At 40.9% G+C, this 18962-nt stretch overlaps 1 protein-coding gene across 1 annotated transcript in view; it reads right to left on the minus strand.

Moving 5' to 3' along the window:
- The window catches only part of SLC12A4 (solute carrier family 12 member 4), an 83213-nt gene that overhangs the window by 8307 nt on the left and 55944 nt on the right, over positions 1–18962 (minus strand). Inside the window, exons 6-19 of the mRNA XM_054048681.1 lie at positions 18380–18510; positions 17572–17813; positions 14818–15032; positions 13500–13664; positions 13314–13412; positions 11791–11848; positions 10072–10246; positions 8757–8875; positions 8161–8259; positions 7418–7537; positions 5477–5581; positions 3685–3853; positions 2948–3143; positions 2370–2539 (exon numbers count right to left, since the gene is read on the minus strand). Of these exons, the coding sequence (XP_053904656.1) occupies positions 2370–2539; positions 2948–3143; positions 3685–3853; positions 5477–5581; positions 7418–7537; positions 8161–8259; positions 8757–8875; positions 10072–10246; positions 11791–11848; positions 13314–13412; positions 13500–13664; positions 14818–15032; positions 17572–17813; positions 18380–18510 (2063 nt within the window). The remainder of the gene's footprint in view (positions 1–2369; positions 2540–2947; positions 3144–3684; positions 3854–5476; positions 5582–7417; positions 7538–8160; positions 8260–8756; positions 8876–10071; positions 10247–11790; positions 11849–13313; positions 13413–13499; positions 13665–14817; positions 15033–17571; positions 17814–18379; positions 18511–18962) is intronic.

Below are 18962 nucleotides of genomic sequence, written 5' to 3' on the forward strand. Positions count from 1 at the left end.
CCATCAGAGAAATCAAGCATAGTTTAGGAGCATTGCTGACGCATTGTGTTGACAAACTGAGATGATTATCAAGCATGACTTTAACAAACACAGTTAATGAGCCATTAATGTAAGGCAGGCCTTAAATTTGTATCCAGCTTCTCTTTTGGCTTAAAGATAACAAAGAAAAGCTATATGAGGCCAGCCCAATGGTCCTATGAACTAGAACATAAGAAAAATCCCAGTTATATTTCTCACTAGTGAGTCTGCACATTTTTCACTGCTATGTTTCCCTTGACAAAACCCATGACCCTTTTTTTTTTTTTTTTTGAGGTGGGAGGGGATACCTCAATAAAACATTATTCATTCACCCTGGTCTGCTCGCTGGTGAGACTGCCACAAAATCTTGACATATTTCATTCTTCTGGGGTGTTTTATGATCTTTATATTCTTTTAAATTTTAACAACAAATAAACTTAACACTGATGTGCTATATGCCAAGGTTTGTGAGATTAATTTTTTTCTTGCATTCCTGTCATGACAAAACCAATCATAGCCTTTACATTGGCTGATAAGTTTCCTGGCCCCATCAAGTGATCCCACTGGCCAAAGCTGAAGTGTCTTCAGCATCAAGTGACCCCGCTAGCTAAAGCTAAAGTGGCTTCAGGAGGCTTAATATTTTCCCATCCAGCCTAAAGCCATGATGTAGGGACCCGCAAAGGACAAACTGGGAAAAAGTCACCAAAAATCCCAAGGGAACTATATTTTAAAATCATAACATTTTGGACACAAGGGGCATAAATACTGTCTTATTTTTAAAAGATACAGTACTACTGAAAGACTTTTTTAATCATCTTATTTTAACCATCTCTCCTGATGACAGAGAGGTTAGTGGATTCCTTTCACTTAAGGAGACCTAGGTTCCTCCTCTTTGCCCCGGTCTACATTGAGGGGGGAGGAGGGAGGTCAACCTAGGATACGCAACTTCAGCTACGCGAATAGCTGCCACTGCCACTCCCCCTTCGACTCCGCTTCCGCCTCTCACGGGCTGGAGTTACGGAGTCAACAGGGAGCGCGTTCGGGGATCAATTTATCCACATCTAGACGAGATGCGATAAATCGATGCCCGACAGATCGATCTCTACCCGCCGATCCAGCAGGTAGTGAAGACCTGCCCTTTGTCTTTAAGAAATAACCACCACACTTTGGAATAATGGACTGCCTCTTCCAAGGGAAGCCAAGAGATGGAGCAAGGCAAGGCAGCTCAGAAGAGGTGCAATCATTGGTAAGTATGGGATAGAGAGACGGACGACTTTCTTTGTACCTGCCTGTTTTAGAGAAAGTTTTCAAATTTGTTAAGTTCCAATCAATTTGTGAAAAGTTTTCATTAATTTTTTATTGCTGGTTTTCAACCAGTTTGAGTGCTCAAAATTTCTCAACATAATCAAATTTGATGAAGAAGTCTATAGTTTTCATAATTTGGGGTCATTTCTCAACCAGCTGTACTACCAGCACTATTGTGGTCCCTCACCTTCATGATCATATTGAGTTTATTAAATTCAGTTTAATTTCTGGTACTACAACCGCTTAATACAAATGAATTCTTTCTTTGGTTAACTAGTACACTGGCTTCCGAATTAACACTTGCTTCATAACCTGACAGTGTTCTCCTTTTGCATGCATATAATCCAATTATATTGCAATGAAATACATCAAGTGTCTAAAATTTAGACATCCATTAGGTCCTATAGCCCTTGTGAAAATGGTATCCATAAGCAGTCTGCTGAGTCCTTTATGGTACACTTCTTATTAAATTTACATAGCTATCAACAGAAGGCTGAGCAAGTCTTTGGGGGGGAAGGATAGTTCAGTGGTTTGAGCATTAGCCTGCTAAACCCAGGGTTGTGAGCTCAATCCTTGAGGGAGCCACTTAGGGATCTGGGGCAAAAAACTGTCAGGGACAGTACTTGGTCCTGCTGTGAAGGCAGGGGACTGGACTCGATGACCTTTCAAGGTCCCTTCCAGCTCTATGAGATAGGGATATCTCCATATTTAAAAAAAAAAGTCTCAAACACAGCTACAGGAGCGCTACCTTTTCAATGCAGTACCTTTCCTTTTTTTACAAGGTAAAGATTTGTGAGTTTGTATGACCACTCCAGCTATGATCAGGTAGGAAAAGATACATTCTGGTAATATAAGAATGTATTGTACATGAGAAGAATGTACATGTGGGTCAAAAACCATTTTTTATAAATATATAATACAAGACAAAACGTATTGGGAGAACAGCATGAGGATCTTCACTTATTGCTGGCTCACTGTTCCACACCATACACTGATGCATACATAGTAGGCAGACGAATTTGTTCTCTAGCTCTTTAAATCCTTACTTTATGCTGCTTCAGTAGAAAAGGAAGCAACATCAACATGCCTCCATCATGCACAATCCACCACACATCAATGTTGCCTTCGTTGTAACGTTCATGGTTGCTGGGATAGAAAGACACATTTTTGGGCACCAACAGAGCCAGATGGGCAGCAGTTGTACAACGCACAGTATCTGCAGGGAAGGGGAAGAAAGCAAACAGTCACTTTTCTATGGTACTGTAAAAGAAAATTATAATGGAAAAGGCTATTCAGTGAGCAAGTGCCACTTACCCATAAAATCACCGCTCACATTAAATACATGTATTTACTCCTTTTGTATAACTGTGCAACTATAAAGGCTTTTTAATTGAAAAAATGGTATTGTTTATTAAAAAACATTTGAAATGGCATATAGACACATATACCTGTCAATGAGTGCCATTACTTTACTTTTTACTTTTTTTGTTAATATTCATGCAAATAGTGGGAAAGCAATACTGAACTTGCAGAATAAATCTGTTCAATCACAAGTATAATGTGTGTAGAGTAGTACAGAGAACTTGGTTCTGGGTGTCTAACCACATCACATATTACAACTAACCTATAAATGTTTTCCAGGCTCTCGCATCTTCACTTTGTCTCCAGCCATACGGCCATCCCAAAACCACAGTGTTGTGTTTCATGCCACCTAGTCCACAGGACTGTATCAAGTGGGCAATTCCTTCTCGAACCTTGGTGGCTACAACTACTTGACAAAATCCTTTCACTTTCTCAATTTCAATCATGTTCTTAATAGTCTGGAAGATAAGGCAAGGGAAAAAAGTTCTCCATTAAAATGAACTCAGATCCTCTACATCAACTGATTATTATACTTCTTATGCATGTTCATACTGTAATCTGCATATACTCATCAGGGGCAAAAGTTTACTGCCCTATTTTGAGAAATGAAGGACAGGAGAATCATATGTAGTATAAGGCTTCATATGCTATAAGGCTTTATAACAAAGCTGCAAGATATAAACAGAACAATAATGGCCCGGGCTGTGTGAGTGCCACTGAAAATCAGCTCGCGTGCCGCCTTTGGCACGCGTGCCATAGGTTGCCTACCCCTGATCTAGAACTTAATGCCGCAGCCATGACATGTCTTTTAGATCTTTAGACCCCAATTCAGCAGTGCACTTAAACATGTCTTTAAGCACTTTGGGCAACAGGCATCTAGTACACTCATGTTTAAGAGTTTTGCTTTACTGGAGCCTGTTTTACTTTCCACAAAGTTTAATAAACGTTCACTACAATTGTGTAAAATCATCATTATATGTCAATAGTTAAAGCACGCACCTGTTCAGCAGCTTGGGCCTCTCCATAACTCTCCAGGAAATTCCCTTGGATCACTGTCCCTATGATAGTCAAACCTTTGCCAGCTTTCAGCTGAGAAGCAAATGTTAACAGCCTCGGATACTTCACGTGCAAATCTTCATCTAATTTCAGAAGCACCAGCAATTGAGGCCTAGAAGAAAAGAAAAAGCAGTCCAGGTAATTCTTATAAAACTTTTTTTAAAATGTTTGCTTCACTAGTTATCTTAATTATGCTTCAACATTAACACTAATATCCACAACAGTGAAGTACTATCGCTGTACCAATATGCACTGAAAGGGCAGTACTTGATGTTTTAATTCTTTAAACAAAGCAGATTTGGAATATTGTCTGGAGAGTCTTCTTCCAGGTGGGTTTGAAGCAAGGATTTTACTAGTCTGAGAGGACTGCATTAGCATTTTACTTAGAGACTGATTTTCAAGGATCTGCCCGATATAAAATACATTGCCTACTACATTTATGCAATAAAGCTACCTTCTAGGTCTATATGGATATTATGTACCAAACACCTGGGAATTAAGATTACAAATGAATTTCACCTTCTTCTGACATGTGAGATACATGCAACTTCAGTCTGACAATATTTTCTTTCCCAACATTCAGCTATGAGTAACAGAATACCATGATGTATACGATTTTGTTTGTATTATTTAAGGTGACTTCTACTCCTCTGGATAGATGGAGGAGTGCTCAATATCCCCATACAGTAGTGCTAGTTAGCAACATAACACAAGCTAGACTGAGCTAGGCACTTCAGAGATGAAAGTCATGGAAGAGAACAAGTTTACCTTTCGGTTAATGAGGATTTCTCAGCCCACTAAGCCTTACTATTTTCCAGCTGCTGCACACAGAGCTCTGCTCTCTCAGAGCAAAATGCATGTTGCCCGTGTAATCTGGCTGCATGCAGCTGAAGTGCAGAGGCTAGAGGGAGAAATCCTTGGCCACTATTCCAGTTTTAAAGCTGCAGCCACATCAGCAACCTCTGTGCCACTACGGCAGGTATTAGGCCACTGCATTCCTGGAATCACAGATTGTGTGTCATTCCCCAACTCCACTTTCTGAACTAGCCTACACAGGGCCTGAGACTCCATCCACATCCCAGACAAGATGGGCTGCTGTTCTGTCTCTGCAGGGCACCCCCCGTGTAGTTAATGTAGCAGGGATATCTTACATGGGCTGCTGCTCTGTCTCTGCAGGTCACCCCCCATGTAGTTAATGTAGCATGGGATATCTTACATGGGCTGCGTGCATTTCACACTAAGTGTGCAGGACTTACTCACATGTTCTGACTCCCATCAGGGGCGGCTCTATGTTTTTTGCCACCCCAAGCACAGCAGTCAGGCAGCCTTTGGCGGTCCACTGGTCATGCGGATTCGGCGGCATTTCTGCAGGTTATCTGCCGGTCCCACACCTTCGGCGTACCCGCCGCCAAATTGCCGCCGAAGCCACGGGACCGGCGGACCTCTCATAGGCATGCCGCCGAAAGCTACCTGACTGCCACCCTCACGGCGACCGGCACACCGGCCCCCGCGGCTTGCCGCCCCAGACACGCACTTGCTGCGCTGCTGCCTGGAGCCGCCCCTGACTCCCATTAAAAGATTGAGTTCTTAAACTTCTTTTGTATTTTAAGATAGCAAAGCTCCTATCCAGTGTCAAGCTAATTATTTACATGTAAATTGTGGGCATTGTTTTGAATCCTGCACATGCAACCAGAGGCTCAGCAAAATTTGCATTTTGCACATCCAAAATGCCTACCTCCAGTTCTTGGTGTGGGGAGGACCTTCTTCCAGTCTTAGCAAGGCATATCTGGCAGCACTGAGTGACAGACCCCGAATACCATCACCCCATTCCTTCTCTGCACTGCAAAGGATCACATATTTTAGTGAATACATGGTTTGAGATCTGATGATGAAAAGCGATATATATGAGCTAGGTAGTATTATGTCAGCAGTGTTTAACTTCCTTGCTCTTGCATAGAAGTCATAATTACTTTATAACAAATTTACGGATGTGCTTCACAACCTAATGTATTCACTGGGCTGAACTGCAAGATGTATTTCAAGCAAACACATCAGGCAGAGAATCATAGAACTGGAAGGGACCTCAAGAGGTCATCTAGTCCAGTCCCTTGCACTCAAGGCAGGACTAAGTATTATCTAGACCAGGGTAGGCAACCTATGGCACGCGAGCTGATTTTCAGTGGCGCTCACACAGCCTGGGTCCTGGCCACCAGTATGGGGGGCTCTGCATTTTAATTTAATTTTAAATGAAGCTTCTTAAACATTTTAAAAACTTTACTTTACAAACAACAATAGTTTAGTTATATACTATAGACTTATAGAAAGAGACCTTCTAAAAACGTTAAAATGTGTTACTGGCACGCGAAATCTTAAATCAGAGTGATTAAATGAAGACTCGGCACACCACTTCTGAAAGGTTGCCGACCCCTGATCTAGACCATCCCTGACAGGTGTTTGTCCAACCTGCTTTTAAAAATCCACAATGATGGAGATTCCACAACCTGCCTAGGCAATTTATTCCAGTGCTTAACCACTCTGACAGTTAGGAAGTTTTTCCTAATGTCCAATCTAAACTGCCCTTGCTGCAATTTAAGCCCATTGCTTCTTGTCCTATCCTCAGAGGTTAAGAAGAACAATTTTTCTCCCTCCTCCTTTTAACAACCTTTTATGTACTTGAAAACTGTTATTATGTCCCCTCTCAGTCTTCTCTTCTCCAGACTAAACAAATCCAATTTTTTCAATCTTCCCTCATAGGTCATGTTTTCTAGACCTTTAATCATTTTTGTTGCTCTTTTCTGGACTTTCTCCAATTTGTCCACATCTTTCCTGAAATGTGGCACCCAGAACTGGACACAATACTCCAATTGAGAACTAATCAGCATGGAGTAGAGCAGAAGAATTCCTTCTCGTGTCTTGTTTACAATACTCTTGCTAATACATCCCAGAATGTTTGCTTTTTTTGCAACAGCGTTACACTGTTGACTCATATTTAGCTTGTGATCCACTATGACCCCCAGATCCCTTTCCACAGTACTCCTTCCTAGGCAGTCATTTTCCATTTTGTATGTGTGCAACTGATTGTTCCTTCCTAAGTGGAGTACTTTGCAATTTATAAATCACTCCTGTCTGTGGTTGAGATTTCCTTGGGACATCATCATGCATGAACCACACCATGTGCTTCACCATCTGATTTGTGAAGATGAAGTTATACAGTCAAACTACCAGTCTAAGAGACTGAGAATAGCAATCTCATGCATCCCAAGGAAGGCTGAGTTTGGGTGCTGGTTCTCTCCCCACAAGACTCTCTAAAAACCCTTACTGCCTGGCCAATTTATGAGCCAAGAGTAGAGGGCTCCATTCAGGCCTCCTTGGCTAGAAGTTGTCAAAGGTCCAGGAGGGTAAAGTGGAGCAGGGAACTAGATCCCCAAAATAGGCCTTCAATTCAATTCCCGCTAACACACAGATTTCAAGAAACATTTTGCAGATGCTTACCCAAGAAATACGTCCTGATCTAATAAATTCTTTTTGGAATCACCACTGCAAAGGAGTTGCAAAAATACTCTCACGTAGGAAACTAATACCATAGACACAAAGCAATGCCCATTCACGTGCCGAACCAATAAATGGTAAGTAAGTCCAAGTCCCCCCTTACCCTTCTCCTTTTGGAAATACTTACCCTTGGTATTCAATGTACTTGTAAATCATGCCCGCAATGAGCATAGCCACCAGAGCATAATACCAGGATGAAATGAACATCAACGCAAGACAAATACTCATGCCTAAAAATGATAAAGCCCTGGGAGGGGGAAAAAATAGGTATTAGCAAGTACCTGGGGAGAAAAAGCTAAAAGCTTGAAGTACCTGCTACAAACCCATTGGTTATTTTAATTGCTTTCCCCCTTGAAGTTTCTCACCTTCTGTATCCTCTCTCCTGAAGAGATGGCAGTAAAAAGCAAACAATAACTTCCATCACCACTATTGTAATATACTCTATTGTGGGGATGACACTATTATTACATTAATCACCACAATTCTGGTCCACACTAAACAGAGGAGTTTCTTCCTGCATCCCTGACTACTACCAGATGGATGGAAGAAATCAAGCAGCCTTAACTGAGTCCCTCTTGATAGCCCCAGGGCACTGCAGAATCTTTCCATCTTCTCAGCCATCCTAAGATTGCCCAAGACACAATTTCAGAAACGAGGTGAGTGAGTAAGGTCCTCCATGGCTAGCTGCAAAAGCCAGCTATAGAAACACTCCACGCCTGTGATCAGCAGCAGAAAACACACACTAACATCCCCTCTATTAGGAAGCTCTTCCCTCATATGAAGGGTTAACAACAGTCTTTCAAATCCCCTCAGTAGACCAAAGAATACGGACTAGAGTAGACCAAAGAATACACTGAGTCATTTGCTTACCAATGATAGTATTTAAATCGGGGCCGCCAATTTGGAGTTCTTAAAAGTGTTTGTACTGCACATGCCAGATTGACAAAGAGGTAACACATCAAGAAAAACCTGTAGAGAAGGAACAATTTAGCACACGTTAGTTTTTGACACAAACTGTAATAACGGAAAGGTCTGAATGTCACTCACATAACACCAAAACCAATATCTGTTTTGCTAGCACAAGAGGCTATACCTCCAATTTGTTACTAAAGACGAGCCTAAACTGTTAATACAAATTAGATGTAAAGGTCAGAGACTCTTTACAAATGACTCTAACCAAATTCCTTCTGTCCAACTGCTGAGCATCAAACATGATACGGTTTTCTAAAGGGAAGACCAATCCAGCTATGTCAGAAAAAAATGTTCACTCGTGATATATTTCAGAGGCATGACAATTTACATGTTAATTAAGATGGACGTCAGGTCATTTGTAGTCCTTAAATAAATGGAACTTCTGTCCCAATAACTGTTGTATTTATCTAAAATAGAGGTTCTAAAAGGTAATCAAGTTAACAGACTTCAAAAGCCTGCCATATCTATCTTGTAACAGTGACTTTGTTCCTTACATGGAGAGAATTGGAGCCACCATGTCAAGTGAAGCTATAAGAATTCCAAGTTCAGCAATTAATGCTGTTAGCAGAAGCGCCCATGTTGGTTCACCATTTGCTTTCCCATGGCCAAAAACCTGAACAAAAAAAGAAAAGGAACATTATTTATTTGTACTATCTCACTTGACTCAGCTTAACTTGACACTGCTTACAAATACGTTCAGTAACATTCTAAAATAAAATCTATTTCCCACGTCAAAGATAGCGTGCAGGGGCGAATTTTCATATCTTTCATTGAAGGACAAGGACAGGAGTCTAGCTAGCCTCTAATCCCATTCTCTAGTCCATTGAGTTTGATGTCACACTCCTTCATGATACAAAAAATATTTATCCAAATCCTCCCTTCAATCCACACCTGCCTTTTTTTTATTTTAAACACAGACCCTCACTTTAAAATCTAGTTTAAGAGTGGGGAATCCTTGTCCAATCTTCCTTTCTTCTGTTTCTAGGAAGAAGAGCCTTACCTTGCTTTTGACAAGATTAAGCAAGAAGCTAGTCGGAGAAGAGGCAGTAGTGGTCTGCAAGCAGTAGACAGCAACTAAAAAGTGAAGGTATGGCTTCTGCTTCAACATATGAAACCTGACTGGGGCCCTACTCTGGCAGAAACAGCAAAGAAGGGTGAGAGCTGACCACTGAGGGCTTGTCTCCATTACCCGCTGGATCGACGGGCAGCAGTCGATCCAGCAGGGGTCAATTTATCGTGTCTAGTCTAGACACGATAAATTGACTGCCGAGCACTCTCCCGTCGACTCCGGTACTCCACCAGGGCGAGAGGCGCAGGCGGAGTTGACGGGACAGCGTCAGCCGTCGACTTACCACAGTGAAGACACCGTGGTAAGTAGATCTAAGTACATCGACTTCAGCTAAGTTATTCACGTAGCTGAAGTTGCATAATTTAGATCAATCCTCCCCGCCCCCAGTGTAAACCAGCCTCACTCTCAAGGTCCAAATATCCCATAGCGAGAGGGCCTGGAGGAATCTCAGCAGTTACATTTGCTCCACTCCTCCTAGCACCAGATCAAAGTGTAGGCAGGGTTAGTAGTGGGGCTGGTAGGCTTGCGAGCAGGGACTGGGAGCTTGAAGCTTAGTGGCCTGATTTCTGCATAACCAGCCTGCAACTCAGCGATCAGGTTTCTGATATCTGCCAACTACATCTACATATTCCAATTTCCTTCTGCCTGTCTCCAGGAACATAACTTTACCCCACTGGCTAGGCCATGGGGTTCGTGTATGCTGCGTACAGCACAATGAACGTTATTTAATATTTACAAACCCATAGGAAAGGAATAATGTTGTCCTTTGCTATAGCTTGCAGTAGCCGTGGGGCTCCAGTGAGGCTCTGTAAGCCTGCTCCACAGGTAGAGAAGAATGAGCCTATCACAATGACCCAAGGTGAGGGCCAAGAAAGCGTGCCCACCACTAAGTTCTTGTTCACTGCATCACCATACCTGTAGGATAAAGAAAGGTTAGCCAGTCTTATATTTCACTTTGACAGAGTCTGTCTTATTCAAATGTAAGCCAACAAGAAGTATGTTAGATTTTATTTAAACCAAAATTTCCAGCAACTTCTTGAACAAAAAACTGCAATATAGGAAAAAATCTGAATCAATAGCCCAAGCGACCTCCTACAGCAAGCTAACCACTACTGAAAAGAAGGTTGCACCCATTTTCCAAGGACAGGCATCTGAAAACTCACTTCAGTCTTAAGTTATTTATAACACTTCTATTGCCTTGTTAACCAAGTACTCGTTTCTGTTTATCTGGTGAGAAGCCATCCTTAGTACATTGAAACCGAGCTCTCCTGTTTATTTAAACAACCAGTGACACCTACGTTTTTCTGCCCTATGTTTTTTAGCATGAAATAACCACCATTAAGTATGGAAATTGGTTGTACAATTTCAGACTCATACAAAAAGCTTCAGTGATGATGGACCTTTTCAACCAGATTGTAGCCTTATGCCAGACTTTATTAACAAGCAGTTCCCTGCTTGTCCCCTGAGAGAAGATCTTCATGGGAGCTTTCAGAAATGCTGTTTGTAGAGTCCAGCATTAGCATAACTATCATTACTTGATTTACAGGGTTAAGAACCTGAGGGTAAGAAACATGATCGTCAAATGTGGCAACATGTTTCTAATTATAAATGGCTGCTTGGATTTGACCATGTTCACATCCCCTTTTTATTCTTAATTCACAAGTGGGATTTTGGTCACAAGCATTTAAGGGAAACAGCAATCCTTCATGTAAATACCCATATGTGCGCAAGACCACAAGTGAGCAGACACGATCATACACTATTTTAATGAGCAGTCATTCTGTATTAAAAAGTTTCAGCCATTCAACCAAACTATAAAAAATATTATCCTCCAACTTGTGCCCACACTGCCCACGAGTAACAGAGAGCAAACTATTCATTTTAACAACTATCTGCTAAGATCACATTGGCCCAAGACTATCTATACTATTAGACAAATTCTCACAAATAGTCAATACATTTGCAGAAATCAAAAAATAGTTTCTCAGGAGGAAAAAAGGGCTGAATTCATCACATAATTTATTTGCAAGGAAAAATTTCACCAGGTCTAGTAAGGAGGCAGAAAGGGAGAACAGGGGAGCAAAGGGGAAGTTCAGTGTTCAGATAACATCAGCGGGTTTTTGATTTTCTAGAAAGTCAACTGTAATGACAAGAAATCGATCTCTGGACCTAGTACCCCTTGGAACTCAAAAGGCAACCCGTGATGCGAGGCAAAATGGATAAAATGTTCTTCTGAAGACCCTACACTACTAGTGTTTGGAGGGAGCAGACACACAAAGCAGAGGGAAATGTAGAACCCATTCTTCCAAAGTATCCTTTACATTTTGAATGCAGATATGCCTAAGAGGCAGCTTTAGTCAGGTGTGGAGGTGAAGGCAAAGACTAAAATATTCATTGGCCAAAGGCAGGGCACAACCTCCCCTACCATGTTATAGGTAAAATATTTCATCATTACTTACTTGTCTCTAAGTACAACGCCCTCTATGCAGGCTCCAAATAGTAATACACTGCTGAAATCTTGAGTATAGAGTACATTAAGGAAGGTAATTTTATTTAGACATGATGAATCAATGCAATTATATTGAACATCATTAAAGCTCAATGTTTACCCCTGTGCAAATGATTATGATGCAGTGGTATCCTCTGTATAATCAGATATCATGATCACTCGAGGTATGCGGGTCAGTGAGTTGTTAATACCACCCAATGTACCAATCTTTAATAGTTAAGAGACAAATATGATTAAATTGTTGTTCCAAAATTCAAATTTAAGAAAGACTGGATTAAAGAGACATGGTTAATGTTTTTAATAAAATTTGTTTTACATTTCAAAACTCCCTGGTGGGAGCTGAAAGCCTTAAAAGAGACTGCTTTGAACCAGACGTTAACAGACCAAGTAGAGTAAGCCAGCAACCATGCCCCAAACAGAAGAGCTCCAGTCTGGTAGGAAGTGACCCAGCGAAAGTGTAACTTGGGGAGATCAATTACTGATCTAGACACTATGACAAACCCCGAGGGTCCTGGATGGAGATCAGGTGGAGTGGGCCCGGGTCGCCCTACCTTGCCTCCATGCTCCCCTGTAAAAGCAGCCCGCTGCATACAATCTGGCCGGGACGTCCTCTGAATGACTACGCCGTCAAAAACTGTAAGGCCACTGCCTGAGCACTAGGCCAGCTGGTCACCAGACTGTCCCGCTACATCAACGTACAAGCAACAACTTCTGGAACAAAAAAGGTCAGCTCCAGAAGTACCACACGGAAGCTCTCTGGAAGACAGAAGGAGTATGACATGGAGTACAATGTCCTTTTGATGACAAAGGGCTCAGTCCTGATCTGCAGTTTGGCTGAAGTGTCAGAAGACAGGTTCATTTCCTGGTTCACATGTAGTTTGCAGAAGAGCTTATTAGCAGGATATCAGCAGCTAATTTTAGAGTGGTCTGGTCTACACTGATTCCTTTTATTCCAACTTTCCGTCCCCACCCCAATTCCATTTCTAATTTAACAATCTAGCTACTACATCTTGCCGTCTCTGGCTACTTTGATGCTCCTTGTGTTCCCTTTTACACATTTCGCTTTCAAATTCTTAGACAGCACACAGTGCTCTCCCTTTACTCAAAATTAAAAACCTATTTGTTTAAAAAGGTACTGTGATCTAGAAATTCCTGTATTTAAGGTCTTTCCCCACCTTACCAGCTGGCAGTGTTTTTAATGGATCTCTGCATTCTGCCAGCCCAAGATACCACTGACTGCTAGTCAGCTTTCTTAAAGGAGCAAGTAACAGCAGCCAGAAAGCAAAGAGATAGAGAGGGGAGGAAGTTACATACTCTCAATTGAACCAGTGTTTATGTTCTTTCACTGACATATGACAATTGCAGGGGTATTTATATCAACTGAAAACAGTACAATGAACCAGGAGCACAAATAATAATAAAATTCAATTGAGTCACAATGTGCTAGAATTCTATTCTACTTTTAAAGGATACAGACGAGTGACGTGGTGACAATAGCCAGAATTGTTCCGACGGGAATAGATTTTTGCGCATCTTTGAGGTCTCCTGATCTGTTTGAACCAGCCATGATACCTAAACATAGATTTCAGTTTAAGAAAATACCACAAGAGATCAAAGAAAGTTAATTAAAAATCCCACAAACCCTTTCCCAGTATTCACCAGTCACTGAAGGGAAGAAGATGCCAACTAGTACTGTGAAGGAAGTGGCTATATCCGCAAACACATAAAGGTGAAGGTTGCTTTTCAACCCTGATACATCAACTGATGGATGATCAGCTTTTTCCAGTATCTCTCCTTTCTCCATATAATTGCTCCACAGATTATCTGGGGGGCAGGAAGAGGGCAGAAAAGGGGTGTTACCACCACAAAAAGAGAGCAGTAAATACAGGCTCACCCAAACCTAACTTACTGAACTCTTAATGAGCTACTCAAAGCAATAACAGACTGGAGTGAAACTTAGTGGGTTACTACAGCTACAAAACTAAACACACAAAACTTCCAAAACAGAAAAGGTTTCCATCGTATTTTCATGCAAACTTTTCACAAGCGCAACAAACATGTTTGGATTATCACCTCACAAATCAACTGCCTGGGAAGGTTTATGCAACATTTTTTGATTCTATGAAGTTAATGAACTGATGTTATATCATTCTAACGTACCACTTAAATAGACTTGCTCTAACAAAGCAACATAAGTTTAGCATTGCCACATAAATTAGGTATATTAAATGAAAGAGTATACATATACATAGTAACTGAAAAAACCTAAAGCGGTAACCCTAACCAGATATCTGGATGGAAGTTATTTTATTCTTTAGGAAGTGGAAGTATTATGACTGCATGGATTTGCATTTAACTAATGTTTCGACAATGCATGGAATAAGCAGTGAATATGTCTGCTAAACTTCCTTGTTAAATAGGAACTTTATGAACATATACACATCACCTGCACACAGAAAATGTTCCCTGTAATTCTTGTTTAGAGTGAGCATTTTGTAGTATTATATATGTAGCTTTGCAGTAGGTTTGTAGAGAGCAAGGACACAGATAAATCACCTCCATGCACACACTTCTATGCTTCTTCCAGCTAGAATCTACTATGTTATAAATCGGAGTATGTAACATCCTACCACTGCTCTCCAACCCAGACATTTTAGCCTGGTTTTGAAGAGTTATATAGTATGCCCAGGTTAATTCGCCCTACAATATTAATGTAGTTGAGTTTCTATTGCAAATATCAGTCTCATTCAGTCAATTTTGTAGAACTGAGACTAAGCCTCTTATCTAGAAAAACGATTAACACCATCTACTCTTTAAAGTATTCTAACAGTTTTCTTCGAAAGGGTTTTCTTAACTGTAATTAGATTTCTTCAGTACTTTTTCTCTACTAGCATAGAACAGCTCAATCCACCTGAACTGCTCTGCATGCCTCTTAACAAGAGGATTTCCTTTGATCCAACAGTGTTTTGTACCATACCTTTTAAAATGCCACTTGCAGCTCCAGGAATACCTGCTATCTCCGTAACGTTGTTGAGCAGAAAATACTTGTCACAGTTATCGGTGGTTAAGTTAGAACTATGGCAGAAGAGTTCCCAGAGCTTGGTGGCCACAGTCATATTGCCCACAATTGTTGTTTTGGCACAAACATCAAAATGACCTCTCGTCAGGGTCCTGTTGCCCAGCATGCAAATCCTGGAAGGGGAATGAGAGAGTCATTTAGAAGTACATACTAAGCAAAGATGGTTACTCACATCAGATGTTATTTGGAAAGCGTAGCTTTTCCCTTTTCATACACTGGGATTTTAAAGTGGTTCTCCTTCATAATAACTTGTTCCAGATTTGAGACTTTCCTGGGAAGCAGAACCATGAGCGTGTATGTTGACATTGTTGTGTTTTAATATTCAATATTTTGAATATTAAAACAAACATGTAATTATTTCTCTCTCCACTTCCCCTCGGTGTCCCACTTCCAGGGTGCAGCTCGGGATATTTTGCCTACAAGTGGGGCTGGCAGTTCTGAAGATCAGCAGCATCTGAAGGGTATGTGCCACCTAATGCCCCTTCCCCCATGAGTGGGATGAAGAACAGATGGAGGGAAAGGATTATAGAGCACAAGCCTTCGATTTGGGGTCCAATTTCCTCCTCTGCCACAGACCCCCTTTGTGTCCTTGGGCAAGTCTCTTAGTCGCTCTGTGCCTCAGTTCTCTATAAAATGGGGACAATAGCACTTCTCTATCTCACTGGGGTGCTCTAAGGATAAATACATGAAAGATTGTGAAGTGCTCATATAATAAACTAATGGGGCCATATGAGGTACAGGCTGACCAAACCTAGATCACCAGTGTGAATAGGGGGTCACTGCTATGTTTCTCCAGCTGGTTTGTTGGGAGTGGAGAGAAGAGAAATTCAGGAAGTTTCAGTGTGGCTGTAATCCATGACAAAAAAGATATTAGCCAACATTTTTGCTCTACTTTTATGCATGAGTGACTGAAAGACTGTACTTAGAGTAGTTACCAATGGTTCATTGTCAAACTGGCGGGGGGCAGGGGAGAAAAGGGGGAGTGTATATATAATAGGGTCCCACGGGGGTTCGTCCTGGATCCGGTACTATTCAATATATTCATTAATTACTTGGACAACGGAGTGGAAAGTATGCTTATAAAATTTGCAGATGACACCAAGCTGGAAAGGGTTGCAAGCACTTTGGAGGACAGGACTAGAATTCAAAATGACCTTGACAAATTGGAGAATTGGTCTGAAATCAACAAGTTGAAATTCAGTAAAGATAAGTGTGAAGTACTATACCTAGCAAGGAAAAATCAAATACACAAGTACAAAAGGGGGAATAACTGGCTAGGCAGTTGTACTGCTGACAAGGACCTGGTGGATCACAAATTGAAAATGAGCCAACAATCTGATACAGTTTCTAAAAAGTCTAATACAATTCTGGGTTGTATTAAACAGGAATGTCATATGTAAGACATGGAGGTAACTGTCCCACTCTATTTGGCACTGGGGTACTGTGTCCAGTTTTGGGTGCCATACTTTAGACGAGATATGAACAAATTGGAGAGAGTCCAGAGAAGAGCAACAAAAATAATAAAAGGTTTAGAAAGCATGATCTATGAGGCAATGATTTTTAAAATGGTCATGTTTAATCTCGGGAAAAGAAGGCTTGGGGGGAAGGGCCGGGTGCTGATGACAGTCTCCAACAAGGAAGATTTAGGATAGATGTTAGGAGAAACTTTCTAACTATAAAGATAGTTTAGTTCTGGAATAGGCTTCCAGCGAAGATTGTGGAATCCCCCTAACTGAAGGTATTTAATAACAGATTGGACAAATATCTGTCAGGGGATGGCCTAGGTTTATTTAGTCCTGCCTCTTGACTCAAGATCCTTTCCAGACCCACATCGTGCCAGCATGAGTAGGCAAGCAGAGGGAAGCATTCACTAAATAAGAGAAAGCTACAGGGAGAGAGAAACACCGTATTTTAATTTATTCCTGATCATTTGTATGCGAGTTTGGTTTTTGGTTTTTATTTATTTCCATTGAAGTCAATGGTAAAACTCCCACTCTTCACTGCAATGGTGCAGACTGGGCTCTACATGCATAGTGGGGGCCTGTGGAGGTTGTGGCTACTCATTTAGCATTACGCTACTTTTGTCAAGTGAATAATTTGTCAGATTAAGCTACCCTAACTGCACTGCATAATCCCCTGCTACCGTTGCCTGTGCTCTGCATTCCCTTGTACAGCATGAGCCTGCACTGAATTTAAAACAAAAAGGACTAAGTCAACTGTACTCTGGCTCAGAACTAAAGCAACTTTGCATCACAAAATGAACTGATGCCATGTGAGGAAAGTTTATGTTGTATCTAGAGTATCTGGTTCTCTCTTTCTGCATGAGGGGGAACCGGTTGAAAAGCCTCAACTTCCATCCATCTTCCTCTATCTGTGCAGAAGACCCAAACCTAGTGGATCTGGCTAAAGATGGGAAAGGTTAACAATGTGTTTATTTTAGGCTAAGGAGCTTTGTTCCATGGGTTTATCGAACTATGCTCACTGCAACATAAAATTTAACATTCATAAAGTAAACAATTTTTATAGCACGTAAGTGCTGCCATATTTGCTGGGTAACTTTAAAATAACTTCCATTGAATCAGTGCTTCCAAATGGCAACTGAAGATATTTCTGACTTGCAGGTTGACATACCCAGTGAGCAAGATTACTTACGGAAATGCAGGGGGATCGAAGATGGACTTGATAGCACCAGCATAAATGGACAATATGGATATTATTACACAGGCCAAGAAGAGAGAAGCAAATTTGTTAACATATTTCACTCCTACAAAAACTACCACAGCCATAAAGGTGAGGAATATGGTTCCATAAACTCGCATGTTGTTCAGTGTAGCACTAGATGTATCATGGGCACCAGTGGAATGAAAAATTGCTGCTTGTGGTGCAATGTATGTCTGAAATAGAAAACAAAAAGTTAGCTAAAGGGCTGCAGTAAGACAACAAGAGTTTCAAATATACTTTCACTTATTGCATGTTTCAATTTTAAATAAGCGTTACATACCAGAACATTTATTTCAATGTAAATCAATTCTCTATTTGCAAAATACATTGAGCTAGGGTTCTTCACCCTGTAGAATAGTCAATCGATACGGGCAGTTTTGTAGTTTTACCTCCATAATACAATTAACTAGCCTTAGCTATACCACTGACTCACTGGGTGGCTTGAAATAAGTCACACTTCAACCTACATTTTCAAATGTGAATAGTGATTTGGGGAGTCTCTGTTTTTTGATACCAAAATGAGACACCTTCAAGGGCCCTGGCTTCCAGAGGATGGACACTGCATTTTCTGAAAGTCAGGCCCCTAGAAAAGAATAAAAGTAGCACCCAATAATCACGTTTGAAAATGTAAGCCTTCATCCTCTATGCCTCTTCAAAATGAGAATAATTCGATCCCTATGAGGCAGGAATTCTGCAGTAGTTTCTACATGTGACTTGCCACATAAGCATTACTACTCACCAATAAAATCTCAATGGCACCAAGTATGTACATAGCTCCTGCAAATGTTGTTCCCAAGTAAAAGCACAGTCCAACAGCTCCACCGAACTCTGGACCTAGGGACCTTGAGATCATGAAATAGGAGCCACCAGCTACAAGATAGAAAAGGGAGGTGGTATTTTCCAGAATATTTTATATTACGAATGCGACATTTTAAAAAATCCAGGACATGCATACAAAGTTATAAATTGCATATCCAGCTTTTTTCAGATCTTTACCAGAAATACCTTTGTTTCCACAACAGCAAACTAAACAAAGATAGCTCTCAGTTGCCTAGGCAGCATTCAGCAGAAATACAGGCTATTAAATCAAGCCTTGTATCTTGGCTCAATCCAGGTTTCCTCCCCAGAAATGTATTTAAATCTTTTACATTTGGGGACAAATGCACAAGTGGGTGCTAGTAATTTACAGTGACCGAAATCCTGAGGGTGCTTATGGTATTTAATCTATTCTTATTCTATTTTGCAATTTCCCATTCTATACAAATTTGTTAGACTCAAAAACAAATCATATTCTTATCCTCTTCGGATAAGAGAAACAGTCA

The sequence above is a fragment of the Malaclemys terrapin genome, chromosome 14 (genome assembly GCF_027887155.1).
Source record: "Malaclemys terrapin pileata isolate rMalTer1 chromosome 14, rMalTer1.hap1, whole genome shotgun sequence".
Lineage (NCBI taxonomy): Eukaryota > Metazoa > Chordata > Testudines > Emydidae > Malaclemys > Malaclemys terrapin.